Source organism: Lactuca saligna, chromosome 9 (genome assembly GCF_052625555.1).
Source record: "Lactuca saligna cultivar CGN05327 chromosome 9, ASM5262555v1, whole genome shotgun sequence".
Lineage (NCBI taxonomy): Eukaryota > Viridiplantae > Streptophyta > Magnoliopsida > Asterales > Asteraceae > Lactuca > Lactuca saligna.
The window spans coordinates 5,137,144-5,158,758 of record NC_136425.1 but is presented as its reverse complement, the minus strand read 5'-3'; the positions used below and the strand labels follow the sequence as shown (position 1 = coordinate 5,158,758).

General features: G+C 35.3%; 1 protein-coding gene across 4 annotated transcripts; it reads left to right on the top strand.

The window, feature by feature from the left end:
- Nucleotides 1–749: 749 nt before the first annotated feature.
- Nucleotides 750–6,074, top strand: LOC145015503 (uncharacterized). 4 transcript variants are annotated; one of them, XM_078973984.1, is made up of 17 exons: nt 750–881; nt 1,745–1,938; nt 2,026–2,164; nt 2,233–2,384; nt 2,469–2,552; nt 2,647–2,709; nt 2,810–2,941; nt 3,020–3,352; nt 3,607–3,656; nt 3,972–4,134; nt 4,213–4,350; nt 4,476–4,598; nt 4,694–4,792; nt 4,894–4,983; nt 5,073–5,163; nt 5,225–5,358; nt 5,644–6,074. In XM_078973984.1, the coding sequence occupies exons 2-17, from the start codon at nt 1,822–1,824 to the stop codon at nt 5,779–5,781; spliced, it is 2,046 nt and encodes a 681-aa protein (XP_078830110.1). In that variant the 5' UTR covers nt 750–881; nt 1,745–1,821; the 3' UTR covers nt 5,782–6,074. The 4 variants fall into 4 exon arrangements, with proteins under 4 accessions (XP_078830110.1, XP_078830113.1, XP_078830112.1 ...); XM_078973987.1 differs by having other exon boundaries at nt 751–881; nt 2,032–2,164; XM_078973986.1 differs by having other exon boundaries at nt 859–976.
- Nucleotides 6,075–21,615: the final 15,541 nt, after the last annotated feature.

Below are 21,615 nucleotides of genomic sequence, written 5' to 3'. Positions count from 1 at the left end.
CCGCCCATTTTATGGTTTCATGTATGATGAACAGACGCCTTCAAGATTTATGAGTGAGTCTCCTAAATGCGTTTAAGGAGTAATGTCAATACATTGTGTATGCTTCAAATATCATCTTGGCCCTAAGGGAGAAAGAGACTTTCATGAGAGTACAAAATTGAGTATTTGGATATGTATTGCATTATTTTTTGTTTATGACGATTTGTTATTGATGAGTTGTGATGATGATTTCTCAATGTTTTTCTTCTAAAATGTTTTTTTGCCTAAGTGATCTCTATGCAAATTATTTGAAGATTTTACTTTGGGTTTGAATTATTGAGACGATCTTAATAACCTTAAGATTTGAAGACCGATGATGAAAATCGTGATCGAAGGGATTGACTTTGCTTACCCATATTATGGTTTCATATGTGATGGTCACATGATATCCTCATCAATTCGGGTTTGGATATCGGGTCTCCATTAAGTATGTGTATTTTTGACATTTGTAAAGACATCCATTCAACAACTTTATTAAATAACATATTTCATATGGATCCAAATTCATTCAAAGTTTATAGATCATTAAAGTTTTTGAATATCGCTAAGATATTGCACACTTGTTATTTATTTTCGGTTTGCCCATTCTCGATTACGATTGGGCTTACTGAACGAACAAGTCTATTCGTAGCTTAAAGAGAGTTTCTCTTACCACGGGTCGGTCAAACACTTACTTAGCCAAGACGCGGGAGAACGACGACGTTTGCGTGGCTTGAGTTAGATGGTCGGTTTTTAATTGTCCGTTTGTACGTTTTCGCCCCTTCTTTTATAACAGTTGCCTGGCGGGCAAAAACCCTAAAAAAACATTCCTCCACATCCGAATCCAAAATCCAAATTTGACGGTGCGCTTCTGTTATTCATTCTACTCTCATGGTTACTATGATTGATCTAACTGCCGCTGTGGAATTCATTCATGTTTTGCGTCCAGAGTATAGATGTATATGTATACAACTATGTTCTTCAATTCACTTTTCTTTTTTGGGTTATCAAATTTCATTATGTTTTGTCTTGATCAAATTGAGTAACTTTTTTGCTGTGTCGTGTAATGAAAACGCTCGAGTAAGTCAATGGCGTAATTGATTATTAACAGTTTGATTCGTTTTGAATTTGGATATATGGTCAGTTCCTGGTACTTAGAAAAGAAAAATTCAAAATAAATGCACATTTTAGCCACTTCATATCAGCGATTCAGCTTGTTTTTTTCTGCTTTGGCATAATAACTAACGATTTGAATACGTAATATCTTTGAAAAATCAAACATTGTTTGTGCATTTTTGGTTTACATTCAAAAGCTAAGAATGGACACAGTCAAATTGCTTGACCATTCCCTCCATGGCATGGGCCTTTTCCCGAAATTTAATAGAGCCTTTATTTACCAGTAGTTAATATTATTTACCTTGTTTTGCGTTTTTTGGTAAATTAAAAGAAAAAAAGGTCTTGTCTTTGAAATACTTAACTAATTTGAGCTTGAGAAGGTGTACATACACAGATCATAATATAACGAAGCAATTTAGAGTGAGATGCTATATTCTACTTTGACACCCGAGGATAATCCTTTCTTTGATTAATTCAATTCATTTATAATAGACATGTCACAATTCCATAGACTATGCTTTTTATTATAGACATGTCACATTTCCATAAACTAGTGATCATAATTTATCACATTTTGTGTGTTATGCTGATTGAGCTTTTGGTGTTTTAGAATTTCAGTTCTACTTCTACTCGAGTATTTGGATCTACATATCACCAAATCTTACTGTTGATGTGGGGAATCAACACATGGACTTGAATGCTTCTCCTTTACCAGAAGAAGATGACTCAGTAGTACGTTCAGATACTGTAAAATATCAGTTCTCTGGACGAGAGAGAGTGACTGGCTTTGAGACCATGAACCAAGTATTAGTCTTTTATCTTTCTTTTTACTATACGTATGCATAAACATGCTCAAATCAAGTATCTAGATTCCTAATAGTTGATATCAAGCCTCAGGAGAGAAGGAATGGGGGAGCAAAAAGAAGATACACGGATGTGGATCCAATGCATATGTCCCACCCATCTAAACGTAGTCAAGGATTTCAGAATAGCAACAATGGATCCTATGACCGAAATAGCCTCCCCCCAGGTATTTGTGCATAGATATTGTGATTCTTGTTTCATAATGTAGTAATGTGATATTCTTCTGCTCTATAGGTTGGTTGGATTGCCCTCCATCTGGAGATCCAATAAACTTTCTTATACCTTCAAAAGTCCCTCTTGGTGAGTCTTTCAATGAAAAGATTACTTCTGATAAAAGATATTCCCCTCAACAAGCAATTCGTCAGCAAAGGCGTCTAGGGAGAGAAGTAAGTAGTAATCTTTTTATGTGCCTTAGGGGATATTTCTTTTCAACCAGTTGACTTATCAGTTCTTTATCATCCTTTTTCCAGATAGGTTTAGTAATAGATCTAACAAACACTAATCGATACTATCGCGAGTCGGATTGGACGAGAGAAGGTATTAAATATGTCAAGGTAAGATCTTCAGTAAACTGCTTCTTGGTCTTGTGTGTCCCAAATCCCAATAAAACAAGCTCATTAATTTTCTCAATCACCCCTTTAAACTCAGATCAGGTGTGCAGGAAGGGATTCAGTGCCTGATAACGAGTCTGTAGAAAAGTTTATTCAGGAGGTAGTAGGCATCTGTTAGTTTGATTTCTGAAAATTTCGACACTTATGATTTATGAATATGATCTGTCACTGTCACTGACATTTGCATTTATGTTGTTCAGACAACACGATTCAGCTCCCAACAAGCTCATTTAAATAAGTATGTGCTTGTCCACTGCACACATGGACATAATCGGACAGGTTATATGGTTGTGCATTTTCTTATTCGGTCAGAATCGGTTTCCCTCACAGAGGTAAGTGATTTGAATTTGATTATTCAGTGAGAGCTCTTAAATCCTAAATGCTCTGTTTGTTTTTAACAAATCATGCAGGCAATATATAGATTTTCTGAAGCACGTCCTCCAGGGATTTACAAACAAGATTACATCAATGATCTATACAATCTTTTTGGTGAACAAATTCCTGAAAACTTTGTTTGCCCACAAACCCCCGAATGGAAGAGGTCACCTGATCAGGATGATGATGATGATGATGATGATGGAAATACTGTTTTGGGGGCAGGTGATGTGGGGACAGATGAGATGGGATATGATATGGCTCCAAGTGAGATGACAAATGATGATGTATTGGGAGATCCCGTGCCATTTAATCAGATAGAGTCAATGAGGCAGTTTTGCAATCAAGTTCTAAAGTTGAATGTACGGGTAAGTATATTGGCAACTTATTATGTTTATGGTTTTACTTAGTAATACAGAATCAAATGAGTTTTTTTTTCAAGATCTTTGAACGTCAATCAAGTGACAGATATAATATGCATCATATTCATAAATGTTAAAGATTGGAGTTTTTTTTCAAGATCTTTGAATGGGGGCTTTCTTGTTGTTTTGGGATTTATCATTTATGTATTATTGGGAGATGAGTTTATGTATATTTTTTTCTTCTTCTCTTTAATCCTCAGGCACGAGGAAAGCCACAATTTCCAGGATCGCACCCTGTTTCTCTTAGCAGGTGCAGTTTAGTGTTCAATTCATGTAGTCTTGTGTTTTCCTCTTCAAATGATATGCATAATTCAACTTTATCGCATGTGTGTATTTTGTCTAAATCAATTTAATACATGTTCATAATTATAATAGTAAGGATAATACACTATTTTATGGTAAAACACTAGCAGGTGCTTAAAACTCAATTTTTTATTCATAAAAGGCTGCAACCATATCGCATAAGTATTTATGCGAGTGAAGTTCTTTACAAATATGGTGGTAAAGTGACAGAAAAAAAAAAACTTTCTATTTAAGAAATATAATGCTGATTGTTGTACTCCAGGGACAACTTGCAACTTTTGAGGCAGCGATACTATTACGCCACATGGAAAGCCGATGGGACACGATATATGATGCTAATTACTTGGGATGGCTGTTTTCTGATTGATAGAAATTTCAATTTTCGAAGTGTTGAGTTGCGGTTTCCATGCAGAAATGTCAATGAGGTAGTGTGAAATTACAGTATAACCCTCTCCTCTCATTATAGCTTTAGCTTGCTTGTGTCTGACATGTTTTTATGTTAGGGTGCAGGCGGAAACACTCATAACTACACCTTACTTGATGGAGAAATGATAATTGATACGGACCCCACCACACACAAGCAGGAAAGGAGATATCTCATTTATGATCTCATAGCAATCAACCGAGAATCACTCGTAGAGGTAATAAATATTAAAACCCTCATTTATCTTCTTTATTTATTATTATTATTGTTATGTTTTTTTTTTTTATACCCTTTGACTAGGTTGTAAAGTAAAGATTGTATTTATTTTTGTGATTCTTTCAGCGGCCTTTCAGTGAAAGGTGGATGATTCTAGAAAATGAAGTGGTTAAACCTAGGAACCAAGAGCGTGACCGTTTGTTCAAGACTAGAACTCCGTATTACAGATACGACTTGGAACCATTTAGGGTACGTACTACTTTATTTTAATTGTTTGTTTGTTTTTTTTTTTCTCTTTTGTTTTTACAATAATTTATATTGAACAATTAGTGGATTATATATAGGTGAGAAGGAAAGACTTTTACCTACTTTCTGCTGTATCTAAGCTTCTAAAGCAGTTCATTCCACGCCTTTCGCATGCATCCGATGGTCTCATTTTCCAGGTAATTAATTATTCATGGTCTTTTGATATATTTTCACATTTATAAAGATTAGTTTTATTCTCCATTTTCTAAAAACTGATGTTTTGTTTTTTTACTGCTAGGGTTGGGACGATCCGTATGTGCCTCGCACACATGAAGGTCTTTTGAAGTGGAAGTATCCAGAAATGAACTCGGTTGATTTTCTCTTTGAGGTTGTAAAACTAAAAAGACACGTGTGTTTGATTTATTATATATATAAAAGTTATTTTTTTTTATCTTAGCTAAAGGTTTATCTTGACAGATGGGAAAGGGAAACAATAACCGTCATATACTTTGTGTCAACGAGCGTGGGAGAAGGAAGCAGATGGATGGATGTCGCATTGTTTTTAGAGGTGAGCATGATATATTTTATTTCATTTCTTCCGGAAGCTTCTAAGAATGTTCTCAGTGCAGATCCATCGGTGGATATATATTCGTTATCTGGGAAGATCATAGAATGTTCATTTGATTCCGAGGAAAATGTTTGGGTGTTTATGCGAATGCGGCCTGATAAATCCACACCCAACGAATTTATAACTTTCAAAAAGGTCTCTGCTTCCTCTCTCATTAACAAATTAGAATTTAGAATGATACCCGACAAGCTTTCTAGGGCTATTTCTAATGATGAGGCCGAGGAGGAGGGCATTTATGTAATTACGTCTTCTGCTCAGACTGAAGACTTAGAGCAAATCCCTGTCCTACCTTTTTGGATGGGACAAAAAGAAAATTGCAGTTTTTGTCTCATTAACGTCAGTCCTAAATGGAGTATAAGACTTGTCTTATTTTGTACTGTACTGTTGTGATGAAGTCTTGTTTGGTTTTGAAAAATGTAGGTTTTGAGGAGCATTAAGGATAACATCACGGAAGAAGTAGTACTAAACGAAATCAACGATATCATTCGTCTCCCTATGTATGCAGACAGAATAGAAACAGATTGCAGAACTTTTGAGAAAAATGGTAGACGCAAATAATCAATCCTCTTTGAAGAAATCAAAAATAACCATTTATAAAAGGAAGCAGCTTCACTTGAAGGGTTTACATTCGCCAGGGTCAGTCTTGTATTTTAGCATTGTGATACTGATTACTTGATTTTTCCTGTAGCTTTAGGTTTAGATGGTGTTATAGTTTTATACAAGGTTTGAATTTTTGGCCAACTTATAGAGATGATTTTGATATTGGATTTGGACATATAAACTGCATAAGTATGTTGTATTATTTCACATCAAATGATAGCAATAGTATAAGGTCAAATATGATTATTGTATCTCTTGTCAAATCGGTAACCGAAACCAAACATATATCCCGAAAAAACTGAAAAACCAAACTGTATCTCAACTATGATGTCAATTTTAGGATATATATATATATATATATATATATATATATATATATATATATATATATATATATATATATATATATATATATATATATATATATATATTAAATTCAACAAATATAAGATCTAGAATATTTTTTGTTGTTATATATTGTGAATTCAACAAATATCTTCTTTGTACATTATTCACGCATTTTGGCTGAAGTCTTATGTATTAAATCATATTCTTCGTTGTTTATATTTGGCCATTAGCTTTAAACCTATCACTTGTTCTTCTCTAGTGAAAGCACAAGATCCTTTGGTGCATAGAATCCGTGCCCCATGGAAGAGGGGATTAAAGGGGTGTTTATATTTTATAGAAGAAACAATGAGAACGAACGATAATGATTTGAGAGTGGGATTCCGAAGAAAATTTTAGAAGAAATGAGCCTTAGTGGGATTGCCAAGAAAATGTTAGAAGAAATGAGCTTTAAACCCATCACTTGTTATGCCCCCATTAACGTAGAAAGAACTAGTGATTCACATAGATATTAATCATAAATTCAAAATAATATTAAGATATATTTTCATCAATTCAAGAGGGAAGGGTCTCTCCAAAAAGAACAACACAACGTTCAAGAAATTTTTAGCTGCCTGAATGTCTAAATAAAATAATATTAAATACCTTTTAGACTATCAGCTCATCAGATAAAACCAAAAAGACTGTCACCTACTACTAGACTTGTACTAAGGATCATTTTTAACACTTGTGGATCTCCTGATTAAAAGTTGGGGCAATATTGGCGGCCAAACATTCACTTGTGCTTAATGTGAATCGAAAGGGTGGAAAGCATAGCAGGATTCCACTCTAAAATAATCATGTTGTCCATCTCCCTATCATGACATGCAATAACAGTATCCACTCACTCGTCTGCATTTTCTTTAACAAAATTACCATTCCCAACTAAATATGAAACCTTTTCATTCCCATCCGAAGGCTCTTCTTCAAATTCATGCTCAAAAGCATCAATGTAGTTGAGATTGATCCTTGAGGCTTCTATGGAGATATATCAGAAAAACATACTTTCCTTGATTTACTTTCATACCCAAATCCACAAATTTCGTTCATTATTCCCCACCTATTTGAAGCATTCAGGTTAATCTGTCCTTAAAACCCCTTCGACTTGTAACCAACAACTCATTTTCCTACTTTTGTCTCTCTTGTATTCCCGTTCAAGTATAATGGCAATACAAAAAATATACTAAGAGCAACTGACCATATGAGTGCAACATAAGGGGTTCTTCCAACCACGTCTTGTGAGACAACAAACTTGTTGGGAAAATTAGGGTTTGTGGTGGAGATCTGGATACCAACTTGGATCGTGATATCACTTTTCGAACTGATATTTCTACCCTATGTCTGGGTTACAAGAAATCCAGCTTAGGATAATCCAAGTGGACACTTACGATTCTAGGCACAAAAATCGTAAGCCAATATGCTAGAGCATTCTGTGAAAGTATGATGAAAAACGAGAGCTTAAGATCGTAACCATCTTCTGAAGAGGAAGAATTGTTTATATATTAAACGAGATTAAGGTTTCATTAGGGTTGGGCTGTCATTAGTTGCTTTGGAAGCAAGTCATGATAATCCGGATTTAATGAGGATTTAGGGTTACCAAAACTAACGAGTTTCGTTAGTTTTACCATAATCACTCTCAAGAAATTGAATTTTCCACTATGTTCCTATATGTAAAATTCGGTGAGGATTTGGGGTGTTGCCCCTCGACCCCGTCCGCTGACCTGGCAGCGGGACCCCAGCCAGGGGCTCTGCCACTTGGACCCCGCCAAAGGGGCGCTGCCCCCGGACCCCCAACTAGTTGTCGAACCGGCTTCTAATTCGATATTATACATGCGTGCACTCCGCACAACCCCGTACATATATCAGAGCACAAATTATGAATCCCCTTAGCTAACATGTTAGTTCTAGTTACTTCAAATGACATGGTGACACTAAAATCACCAACAAAACTTGCATTGCTTCTCGCTCCCTTTATCTTTTTTTTTCTTACACATACCCTCTCCTTAACGTACACGTCATATAGTCTTCCAAGCTAGTTAACTCATGCCTACTTGGTTTTGAATGTTATCAAAACGACGCAACGGGTTTTTTCTTGTTTTGGCTGACTGCATGAATTCCCAGTTTCGGATTCTTGGACAATGGTTCAAAAGGCTTGTTGCAATCATCCTTATTTGTAGGGAACCTGTCGAGAATTTCCATGTAGTATTTTGTAACCAAATTCTACCTGATGTCCTTTTGAACTTGAAGGAGCTAGTCATAAAACGAGTAGGTAACAATGGCATTTTACCCTTTTTGTAATCCCGATATATATACTCTCTATCACCATCTGATCCATAAGTAAGTGAGTCGTTCTTATTGTATGTTTCAGCTACTTTGACCTCATTCCTTCTGACCTTAACATTAACAAACAAATTATTCAAACAAGTTGCTGCGATTAATCCAAAATCAAAATAATGGTGGTTAATTCTCCAAACTCCATCTCTAAACTATAAGATGTCCCATTTACGAGCCTTGAAATTAATATTACATCCCATACTCTTAGATTTTCAACATAACTTCTTGAAAATAGAGTGTGGGGACTATGGAGAGATTTTGCAATACAACAAACACCCATTTGATGGGAATTTGAATTATGAAATGTCGTGGAGGAGGGACGGTTTTGTAAATCCCAACCCTTGAATTTGTAGTTTTCTGAACCGTTGTAGAGTAAATGGGGTTGCATGGGTCGAAAGAAGTGGCCCAAATGAAAAATGTGTTCCATTCTTGTAGTATGATTATTTTGGTCTCTAGAAGAGTGGTTAGTAAGACTAAACCGTCAGGACTAGATAGATAAATGTTGCAGATGGGTTGCCTTTCTAAGCATAGATACTTAGAGGATCTAGGTTTTAGGTTAGTTACCGATTTCAAAGGTACGTTTCCTGAGAAATATGGTAAGAAATGTGGATTGGCCGTTGATTGTGTGTCAATAGACATAGACATGAGTGACATAGAATCACGAGTTTGAGAAATTGACATTGACAATGTGGGTGATTTTTTACTGTTGAATTTAGGTAAACTGATTTTAATTTTACTATGGAATTAATATCTAGGTCCAATCTAATTGTCTGATGTAATTTAAGTGAGCCCAAGAATCCAATAATGGCCCAATAACTATTTTTGTTCCCTTTTATCAAGACCTAAAATTCCCTCTTTTGCTACTTCTTTTAACAGAACCGACCTTCCCACAATGTTCATTTTTTTGATTCATCGTCCTTCTATTATACGTTCCTCCATCCTTTTCATCAAATCCATGTGACAACAGCGGTGGAGGCGGTTGTCGCAGAGATAGTTTACCACGTGGGTTCATCACTTGCTCTGTTTATCTTTTTGCTCAACTCTAATTTTCAATTCTGTCAAATACCTATGATAATCACCCTACATCATTAAATAGAACCCCTAATATTTCTCTACAATAGTCGATGGCATTGCCGATGATGGTGTGCGACTGCTTTCCACTTCTTTCATCAATTTTCTCTTGTTCTGAACTTCAACTTCTTGTAGCGGTCTACCACCATTGGAATTCCCTTCTTTCACCATAAAAGTTGTTATTACTTATCCTCCTGTTCAATGTTACACCCTTTCGTCTATTATTGCAACCCAAAGATGTTGAAGACAACGATGACGAGGATGGTGGGACAATGATGGTGATGGTGATGGTGGTGGTGGTTGTGTGTAGTTGTTTTCATGTAAGAATGGGAAAAATTTCCTCTCAAATAGATACCTCTATGGAAGAAGATACATTTGAATCCTTCTCGGGAAATCCTTTCCTTAAATGTTAAACAAGCCTCTTCCTATTGGTTCTTGTTATTGTCGAGAATTTTATCCCTAATATGCTCAGCCTTGTCAATTATGTTTGTTATTAGTCCTTCTCTAGCACCGACTGCTTTGATACCAATTTTCTTTCCATCCATTAACCTAGCTAGTAAGAACTAACCACTCAAGAAACATATATATTAAGCATAAATTTAAGATAATATTAAGATAGATTTCCTATTCATTTGAGAGGAAATGGTCTCTCCAAGAAGAACAAAGTTCAACAAAATTCTTAGCTACCTAAATGTCTAAACCTAATAAGATTAAATACCCTCAAGAGTGCCAGATCTCCATAAAAAACCAAAAAGACTATATCCTACAAATATTCTTGTACTAAGGATCATGCTCTTCTCACAATGGGATTCTAACAGAAAAAAATAAATAAAATTAAGAACAAAAGCTAAAACTGTGCCTGATCTCCCTTAATCACTTGGGTGATGGTTAACCCTCTTGGATATCTTGTTGTAGACCCACTGTAAGCGTGAAGTCAGACTTTTCTAACTCCTAGTTGGCTAGTAGAAGGATATACACTAAAGTTAATTTACCCGAAGCAAAGTCAAGAGAGAAAAGTGGTAGCTCTTCATGCAAGCTATTCTAGCAAGTCTTCTGTGGAGGAGAAGTAGCCGTAGAGGATATTAAGAAAGATGGTTAACTGCTTGCTAATTGCTAAAAAATTGACGATTATCATATAAATTGTCAACAGGAACCGTGAAAAACTTTAAAGTTTCATATAGAGGTAAAAGGGTGTGTATAAAAAGTTGCAGATGAGTTGGGCGATGAAGTTGACTTGAGTGACTTCTTTTAGATCAATAGAAACCAAAAAGAATCGGTTTGTCTAGGAATACTCTACTTTGTTGATAGAAATTCTTTGAGTAAAAATGTAATACACATAAAAAGATGTTTACCAATTTTTTCCAAAAAAAGTTACATATAAAACATTCAAATCGGGCTTTGGTCTGCCAGGTCCAACATAGACTTTGTCTAGACTTTTTTCGACTGTCTTAAGCACATAAAATTTCAGGCTATTTTAAAATATGCGGATCATGTTTATATTATATACATTACTCATCTCTTAACATTGCACTATTTATGCATTATCACCACAATTTTCACACAATTTACATATTATGATGCTTTTAAGGATTATCTGCTAACATTGCAATATTTACACATTATGATAACACTTGCACGTTGTATGTTAAATATGAGTTGAGTGTTGAATTAGATGTCAAAGCCGTTAACTAAATTATTATAAACTTAAGTTATTATCAAAATCCTTTTGGGTTGCCCTCAAACCTAGTAAGAGACTAAAATGTTATTTAGAGAGAGAGAGAGAGAGAGAGAGAGAGAGAGAATGATTTATTAATTTATTATATGATTAATAAATTATTAGAAATCAGAGACACGACATTTCTAGTGCTAGCTTTCTAAAGTTCTACAGAGATGGAATTATAGTTTAATTGCATTAATAAACTAAAAAGTATGTTTTCTATTAACCCTTCTCCAATTTCGAAAATCACAATGTACTTTATGGTTCTTGAATTCAAGTTGTTGTTTGCATATTATAGTGAGAATATAGATCCTTTAAGGTGTATACGAACTTAGGGTATTATGTTTTCCGCCAAAAATATGATTTTCATTATATATAAAACTCATCAGTGGTATCAGAGCGTATGTTCTCTGTGATCTTGCACAAAGTTGAATAAGATCAAAAACCCTTTTGATGGTTTTCGATTTGAGCAAGGGTTTTAGAAACCCTAGCCTCATTCCTTATTTTTCGAAAATGTTAAGGTTTTGGTAGGTTTTACTTGTTTTCTTTTTCTTTTTCTTTTTCTTTTTTTTTTATTATATTTTTTTTAATAGTTATTAGTTTTAAATGCCTTGAATTGGATAATTATTAATTTGGTAAATCCCAAACCCTAATTTCGAAACTAGAGGGTATTAGATTAGTATTAAAATTTATTTGATCAATTGATTAATAGTAAATAAATTGTTTAATCCTTATTGGTTTAATTTAAATTGAATTAATTTTATTAATTGTAAATTTGTAAATTAAAAGTAGTATTTTTTGAAAAAGGTTTTAAAATACACCTTATATATAACATTAAAGTTAATTACTATATGTATAAGACTAAGTCATTCAGATCTCTAGTATGCCTCATTCACGAAGCTGAACTATAAGGGGGGGGGGGGGTATAAGGAAACTGCCTATAAAATGTGTAACGCCCCGATTCTCAGGTATTGTCTAAATATGAGTTATTGGGTTAAGCCCTACTCGACGAGTCGGTTGATCTACTCGTCAAGTAGCAGTGGGAAGGATCGCGGGTTAAGTGACCTACTCGACAAGTCCATATTGGGACTCGGCGAGTAGGAGCTGGCAGCTGAAACCCTAAATCCCGGGGTTGTGCACCCTATTTAAGGGAACACAAACCTCTTTCAGCCTCTTTGCAGTCTCTTATCAAACCCTAATGCGTTTGTGCGTGTGTGCATTGTGTGTTTGAAGCCTTGGAAGGGGATTTTGGTGAAAAGAGCTTGGGAAGCAAGTGGTTTGAAGCAAGGAGATTGGGGGAATCCGGATCTACTCCATTTTTCATCTCTTGGGAAGGTATCAAGTTGTTATCCTCCTTCTATTTCGTTCTAGACCTCCTTGATTGGAGATTAGGGTTCTTGGTTGGGTTATAAAGTCATTTTTTAGAGTATGAGCCAATATCTGAAGTTGTAACTTCAGATCTGAACTCTCTGAGGATTAAGGGACCATAAAGTTATTAGCTTTGGCAAGTTTGAGCCCCTCCCTATGTGTAAAACCCCATTTCAAGCTTAGTTTGGGATTTTTGAGACATTGGAGCCTTGCATGCATGTAAAGTTTGCAACTTTACGTGATAAGTAGGCCTAAGGAGGTTGGATATACAATTTGGGGCCTTGTCATGGCTTAAAAGTTGTTTGCATGATAAAATGATTGAATGGACTCGGCGAGTCGCATAGTTGACTCGGCGAGTCACATGAAGATGGTCGTGAACTCGACGAGTTGGAAGAACAACTCGGCGAGTCCGATGAAGATTGCCTTAAGACTTGACGAGTTGAAGAGCAACTCGGTGAGTCGGATGAGTTTTAACCAAGACACGTTTGCATGTATGTCCGTAGAGTTCAAGGAGGGGACTCGACGGGTGGCCTTAAGGGTTGATCGAGATTCGAAGGAACTCAACGAGTCACCCCGATGACTCGGCGAGTTGGAATGTGCTTCAAAGAACTCGGCGAGTACCCATGGGTACTCGGCGCGTTCAGGTCAACATGGACTGTTGACCTTGACTGGGGACTTTGACTATGACCAGGGGTTGACTAGTGGGTTATGGAGCACCTTATAAGGTGAAGGACTTATGAGCATGTCATATTATGATAATAGGTGGTGGAGTCTTTGGCAAGTGATCAGAGAGCTTTGATTATTTACCGAGCTGACATCTACGAGGTGAGTTATCCTCACTATACTAAGAGGTCTAAGGCACCAAGGCCGACCCATTGGATTTGACATCCTAGTAGTTATTGATATGATAAGTTGAGTCAGTAATGTATGCCAATTGATATGCTAGTCTGGTAGATATGTAGGACTGCCTGTGATACTGATTGATTACATGTATGTGCATTTATCTGTTACATGTCGACATGTTATGTGGGGTGGGTTGAGGTTGTACTGCTCCGTGCGGTAGTCAACAAACCCGAGAGTATTCCAGATATAAGCTGAGGGCCCGTTAGGCATTCGAGACTTATACTGAGGACTCGGGAGCATTCCATATACGATTTGAGGGCCCGGTAGGCATTCCAGACTTGTACTGAGGGCTCGATGGCATTCCAGATACGAGCTGAGGGCCCGGTAGGCATTCCAGACTCGTACTGAGGGCCTAGGGGGTAATCCATCTTGTAAAGTTGTGGGACTAGTGCATGATGTACTGTTTTATTGATATGATATGCTAATGTTGAGATTGTTATGTGGACTGTATGTGTCTCGGTATTTTAGGGGTAACTCACTAAGCTTTCGAGCTTACAGTTTCAATTTATTGTTTCAGGTACACCAGAGGATCACGGCAAGGCGAAGGCGTGATCGTAATCTCCTCCTATTATATTTATGTTTCTTGGAAAAACTCTGATAATCGATATTTTGAAAACAAAGTTGTAATGTTTTGATGAACTTGACATGTATAACAAGTTTAAATTGGTTTGAAATTTTTGGGTGTTACAAAATGGTAGTTGAATGGGTGTTAACTCTCACCCACCGCTTCCTTGTTTGGTGGAGGGTCATTAGCAGAACAAATCTGATAGAACAAATCCACTAAAACACCTTTTATAAAATCTCACTCTTAGTTACTTTAGGAAAATTTAAAAAGTATGTCAATCCATAAAATTTCACATTATAATTTATAGTAGTTAGTGGAGTGCGTGTGGTTAATCAACACACTAATAGTGACTATAAAGAGTAATAATGGGCATCTTGAAAATTATCATTGATTAATGGAGCGTGCGTGGTTAACCGACACATTAAAATGAGATGATAAATGACATCGAGAATGCCAAGCATATTTGTACGGTTATTCACATATAGTTTGTGATCCTCAGTATCCCAATCACAAAATAATCGAGCATAATCTGATATTAAACATGCCATTGATAGATTCAATGAATTCACAAATAAGATTACAATATCCTTCTTCTTAGTTGTGAATTGTTATTTTGGATCCTAGCCTTAATCATTTATTATGGGTAGAATATTAATGATGATTGTCATCGAACTAAAACCATTTTTTTTATAGTTGTTTACTCCTGGTGATGTTTCTACTCCATCTTCGTCCACCTAACATCTCTCCTTCTATTGACGCTCATACTCCTACTAATGATTATACCAACTCTACATCCACTTTCGGCACCTTCTGTGTTGCTACCGGTGATTTCCCATCAACTAAACATATCCCAACTCCTCGCTTTTCATCTCCCACTTGTGTTCATACTTCCACGACAATAAATATTCAACCAATTACCACTCATGCTCATCATGGTATTTCAAAATCCACAGGTAAACTCAATCACATCGATATCTCTTCAACCTCTTCTCTTCTACGTAATTACTCTTAAGCTTTTTGAGATCTTAATTGGCTAAATGCAATGAAATATGAATATAATGCACTTATATCTATAGTACTTGGGTACTTGTACCTCAAACATCTAATGTTAATGTTGTAATTTGTATTTGGTTGTTCAAAAAGAAACTTAATGCAGATGAATCTCTAACGTAGTATAAGGGACATCTTGTTGCCAACGGTCACAATCAACAACCCGGTATTGACTGTGATGAAACTTTTAGCCTGATTGTGAATCCAAATACTATCATGACTATTCTTAGCTTAGTTATCTCACATTATTGGCACGTTTATCGGTTAGATGTAAAGAATGCCTTCCTCCATGAACATCTTCAAGAAACTGTGTATATGCACCAACCATCATGTTTCCATAACTCATTAGTTCCTAATCATGTTTGTTTCCTTCAAAGGTCGTAGTATGGCCTGAAACATGCATTCTGTGCTTGGTACCATAGATTCTCCCAAATCTAATACATCACTAGATTCGGGTTTACTAACATCAAATTTAACTCCTCATCCTTTGTATATCGATAGAGTGCACAAATTTCTTATTTGCTTCTTTATGTTGATACTATTGTCTTGACCACATCATCTACAGTTCTTTTTCATCATATTATTACGACCCCTTGGTCAGAGTTCTCCAGGTATTCCAATTACCAAAGATAGTCACATCATGTTTCTTTCTCAGCAAAAATATGCCACAAAGATTATTACGACCTGATATATATGGGCATATTTAGTTATAAACTTCATGCATTATCTTAATACTTTATGTTGATTTTATCTTATTTAATGAACAAAAGGTGCTTAATTAGATTAAATATTTCATTTTCAGTAACAAAGACATGCTCGGATGGAAAAGGAAGCGGAACTGGCGATTGGACGCTTGGATTTTGGATTTTGAAGAAAGAAGGATGTTGCTGGATAGCTTGACCCCTCGTCAGTGTTTTGGCCATATCTCATGAACCGTAACTCCGATTGACGAGATTCAAAATGTTCTGAAAAGTAGACACAATTTTGGACGACTTTCGTGTTTTGAGAAAATGCTGATTCGAAACGTACTCGGCGAGTAGTGTCGATTACTCGCCAAGTTGGTCAGAAGTTTCGCGATTCTGGACGCGCTGACTTGCCGCACACGGGTTTTAAGTGATGGACTCGCCGAGTAGGTCAATGGACTCGCTGAGTAGCCCCTGTTTTGTGAAAATCTATATAAAGGGACTTTTAGATCGATACCCTAGCATGTAGATGAACCCTTGGAGGCCAATTATCGACTAAAGGTGCTGTTGGAGCGTGGGAAGCAAGGGAATCAACCCCACATTCAATTTTAAGGAGAATCAAGTCAAAATCAAGTTTACTCTTACCTAATCTCTTATTTGAACTATGTTTTTACCAATTGATTTCGTTTTTATGCTTGTTTCTGCTGTAATCATGAGCTAAAAACTCATAACTTCTGTTTAGCTAGATGAATTTGTGAACATGGATTGATTATTTGATTATGATTAATTTTAATTGGTGATTATGTTTTATTAAGCTTGTTAAAGAACCTTATGTGTTAACAATAACTATTCTTCTGTTAATAAATTAGTAATTAAGTTGTATGAACATCTCTTAGTTGCTAATTTCATATGATTTACGTGACCACATAGTTGTATTCTAGGAATAACGAATGTGAAACTAGAATTAACTTGAAGATAGGTAAGTTAATGTGTGAGCTTGTGTGATACACCATCAGCAAGAGGTTAATTGAATCACCAATTTGATTAACTATTACAAGTCTTATTTAACCTGAATCAATAACTAGGAAATCCGTTGATTTAGACAACTGGCCACTGCTTGAGTTAATTTGTTTCCTAAGGATTAGTAATAGCGAACGTGAAACTAATCATCTTAGTCGGTAGCCAATGAAGAATTAATCCGATACATTGAAATCATCCATGGGAACAAATGAGTCGAACCTAAACAGAAGTCCTCTTTACTATTGAATTTAGTTGGTAATTAATTGTTTTAGTTGCTAGTTAGTTAATTTGTGTGTTGGTTATTCTAATTAAGTTTCTAGTCTTGTAAAACTAGAGAAAACCCCCCTTTATGTTATTTGTTTTATTTAGATAATATTAGCATTTATTTTAATTGTTTACCGTTCCCTGTGTTCGATACCCTACTTGCTTGAACTATATTACTAATCGATAGGTACACTGCCTTTCGTGTGTTTATTTTATGTCTAAGTTAGTAGGATTAAAACTAGTTGGACCCTTCAATTTTAAGGAGAATCAAGTCAAAATCAAGTTTACTCTTACCTAATCTCTTATTTGAACCATGTTTTTACCAATTGATTTCGTTTTTGTGCTTGTTTCTGCTGTAATCATGAGCTAAAAACTCATAACTTTTGTTTAGGTAGATGAATTTGTGAACATGGATTGATTATTTGATTAGGATTAATTTTAATTGGTGATTATGTTTTATTAAGCTTGTTAAAGAACCTTATGTGTTAACAATAACTATTCTTCTGTTAATAAATTAGTAATTAAGTTGTATGAACATCTCTTAGTTGCTAATTTCATATGATTTACGTGACCACATAGTTGTATGTCTAGGAATAACGAATATGAAACTAGAATTAACTTGAAGATAGGTAAGTTAATGTGTGAGCTTGTGTGATACACCATCAGCAAGAGGTTAATTGAATCACCAATTTGATTAACTATTACAAGTCTTATTTAACCCGAATCAATAACTAGGAAATCCGTTGATTTAGACAACTGGCCACTGCTTGAGTTAATTTGTTTCCTAAGGATTAGTAATAGCGAACGTGGAACTAATCATCTTAGTCGGTAGCTAATGAAGAATTAATCTGATACATCGAAATCATCCATGGGAACAAATGAGTCGAACTTAAACAGACGTCCTCTTTATTATTGAATTTAGTTGATTTTTATTTGCTTAGCTCTTAGTTTCTTAGTTTAAGTTTTAGTTAATTGTTTAAGTTTCTAGTCTCGCAAAACTAGAGAAAAAAACCCTTTCTATTACTTGTTTTATTTAGATAATATTAGCATCTATTTTAATTGTTTACCGTTCCCTGTGTTCGATACCCTACTTACGTGAACTAAACTGCTAATCGATAGGTACACTGCCTTTCGTGTGTTTGTCTTTGTGTTTAAGTTAGTAGGATTAAAACTAGTTGGTTTTACACACATCACGACCCCTCGGTCATTGTACAATATCCTAACAATATGAATATGAATGAAACATAGCAACCAAGCATCATATACTTCAATATACCAACATTCATTGTTTTACAAATTGTACTTGTTTAACGATTACACAAAAATAAGAAGAAGTAAAATTTCTTGAAGTCGCACCACTTGATCTCATAGCAGAGTTGATTACATGTTACTGGTTCCCTGAGAATACAAGTCGTTTTGAAAAGCGTCAACTAAAAAGTTGGTGAGTTCATAAGCATTTTGTATAAATATGGTTTTGCACTTGTTTAGAATAGTTCTTGTAGTTCTTCCAGAAAATCCGATATTTTCTATGAAAATGTTTTGTAAGTCTCGTTCCAAAACTGTGAATATATGCATGCCTGTCCTTTGTTATCTTTTGTTTGTAAAAGTAAAGCGAATGTTCCTAGAAAATCCGATATTTTCTGATGTAAGGAAAAAAAATTGTAGTCTTAAACTCTAACACCGGAAGTGTAAGAAATTGAATACTTGGAAAATGATTTGCAGTTCTATAGCTTAATAAAACCGATGAAGTGTATGCTTCCCGTAAACCAAAATCGTATTATTATTCCCTATGTGAGTCGCTATAACCATGCTTGTTATGACTGATCTGCCCGTCATGATGTTTTTCAGGCGTCGACTTGTTTAAGGTAAGGTTTGTCACCCTAGACCGACCTAGTCTAGCTGTAGCGAACAGCTCAGGTGTAAGGCTGTCAACCCTATATAGATCTATACACAAACTCTTGCTCTCCCTCTAGGAGACTCTAGTTATAATTACAAGACTTACTACGTATACTAGGTAGGTTCAACGAAGGAAAATCTCACAAGAGCCTTAACAGATTTACGTGAACTATGACTCCGTTTTACTTGCAAATAAGATAATTATGCTTTTAAAGAATTATGTGTTCTTTAAAAGTGTGGTTTGCAACCTTCAACTATACTAGATATAGTTTATTACGTTGTCAAGACAACTCATATATTCATATATATATATATATATATATATATATATACACACACACACACATACATATAAGTTAACATGTCTAGATGTTTTAAGAATATGTATAAGTCATATAAACTTGCATCTAACACAAATATAAGAGCTTTTAGCATGATAAAAACAATTTCTTGTTTTTGACTTTTCTGTCCCTGTTTTTAGAAAAATTATACAAAAATTATCGTAAGTCGAAATCTGGATCCGTAAACTCTGAAAGTTTGGAAAATGATTCAAATTTGTTCATAATTTTTATTATAATTTTTAATGGCAACAAACCAGTGTGAAAATGTTCATCTTCACAGAGTAGTCCGAAATCATTCCTAAAATGATAGACAAATTTGTAAAAATTGCCAAAAATTGTAGAAAAATCGTATGAATGCGTGAGGGTAGTCATTTTAAAGGTATAAACCTGAGTTTTTTGCATGTAAAACAGTTTTGAAAAATATTGTAATCAAGGTGGTCAAAACAGTCCGTAATTAGTCCAAAACGTTTCTGTTAAAAGATGATTTTTGAGTTTAGGTAATAGATGTTTGAACACAACACTTATTTTTGCTATTTTGAGTGTATAATCCCATATCTACAAGTTTACATTTAATATATAAGACAACACATACTTTTCTCATGGTTTTTATGAAGATCTAAGTGATAAACTACATGCAAATATCCAATGGTTAAACGAGAGTAGACTTGTATCCTCCCCCCGAAAACATGAAAAATACGAAAGATATGGGGGTATGAAGCTCACCTTGGTGTTAGATCAGTTTTTGAAGAAATGAAAGAGGATGAATGTGTTTTCGGCCTTGGATGCTTCTTTGAGATGAGTTTCCGAATCCTAGAGAGTTCTAAGAGCATAATCACGAAACCAAAGTGTTTATGAGGAATGATCTATCATGAAATGGAATAAATCAACTTAAGTTTAGTTAAAGACTTACCAGGATGATGATACTTGATGCAAAGCTCTTGATCTCACACACTAAGATCATGAAAATTGCAAGATATGGATGAAGGAATTTTTTTCTTGTGCTTGAGAGGGAAGGAAATAAGTGAGATAATTAAAATGAAGAGTGGTGGGAGTTACGGTGTTTGGCCAAGAATTTAAGGAGGAGAGGGAAGTGGTGGAGTTCTTACATGTTGGTCAAAGTGTTCATGCATGGATACATGATATGTAATTAGCATGTTTATATGTGGTGTAATTGTGAGGTGTCACAATTATAAACCACTTCTCATTTTATTTATTTATTTATTTATTTTTACTCATGACCATAACCAATTAGGAGAGGTATTTGGCCCAAGGTTAGCCAAAAAATAATGGACTTCGAATTTGACTTGGTCCAAGGAGTTTCCGGCCCAATAATGTTCTAGGAAGGGTATTGGCCCAATTAAGGATTTTTTTGCCCAATAATGTTCTAGGAAGGGTATTGGCCCAATTAAGGGGTTTTCGGCCCAAGGAGATTAAATGAAGGAACTTTCGGCCCAAAATGAAGTCTAATTTAGGTTTTCAGCCCATTAGAACCCAAGGGAGGGTTTTCGGCCCAACAAGAGCAAAAGGAGTAGTTATCAGCCCAATAAACATGTCTTGGTCCAATAAGGGATTTGGGTCGAAAATTCTTGGGCTAAGGCCCAAAAATGATTGGATTTGGCTTATTGGATCGAGTTTTTTAGGTCATCATGTGGTTGCTTCGACTTGAATGACAATGTACGCAAGTATGAACTTAATATCATTGATGTTTGAATTTCACTAAATGAAATGTTACAAGATTACACAAAGAGTTTTTCTTGTACAAGGGCCAACTTCCTAGTTGTGACATATCTCTTTTAAGTTCGATGCCATTGGTCTACTTGTGTCTAATTCGACTCTTTATCATAGCCTTGTAGGCGCCTTGCAATACTTGACATCACCTATGTCATTCGACAAGTTTGCATATATTTTTTGAATAATTTAATTTTATTAACAACTAGCAAGAAGCTAGAAACCAAAAAATACTACTCAGATATAAAAAAAATTTCTTATACATGCATGATCCCATAGAGCCTTGCTCTCGACTCAAATGCATTCATATATATGTCTGAGATACTCTCGATCATGGTTTATAGCTGTATGCATTTCCACTAGGCAATCAACCTCTAGATAATGTGTTTTTCTTGGTCAGAACCTTCTCTCATGATCTTCCAAGCTACATGACACCATTTCAAGGTCTAGTACCGAGGTAGAGTATCG

Excerpts from the sequence above, each read along its gene's own strand:
- LOC145015503 (XM_078973984.1), top strand. The coding sequence starts at position 1,822 with ATGGACTTGAATGCTTCTCCTTTACCAGAAGAAGATGACTCAGTAGTA. Across the intron at positions 2,165-2,232 it reads CCGAAATAGCCTCCCCCCAG|GTTGGTTGGATTGCCCTCCA; the intron begins GTATTTGTGCAT and ends TCTGCTCTATAG. Across the intron at positions 5,359-5,643 it reads AATTTATAACTTTCAAAAAG|GTTTTGAGGAGCATTAAGGA; the intron begins GTCTCTGCTTCC and ends TGAAAAATGTAG.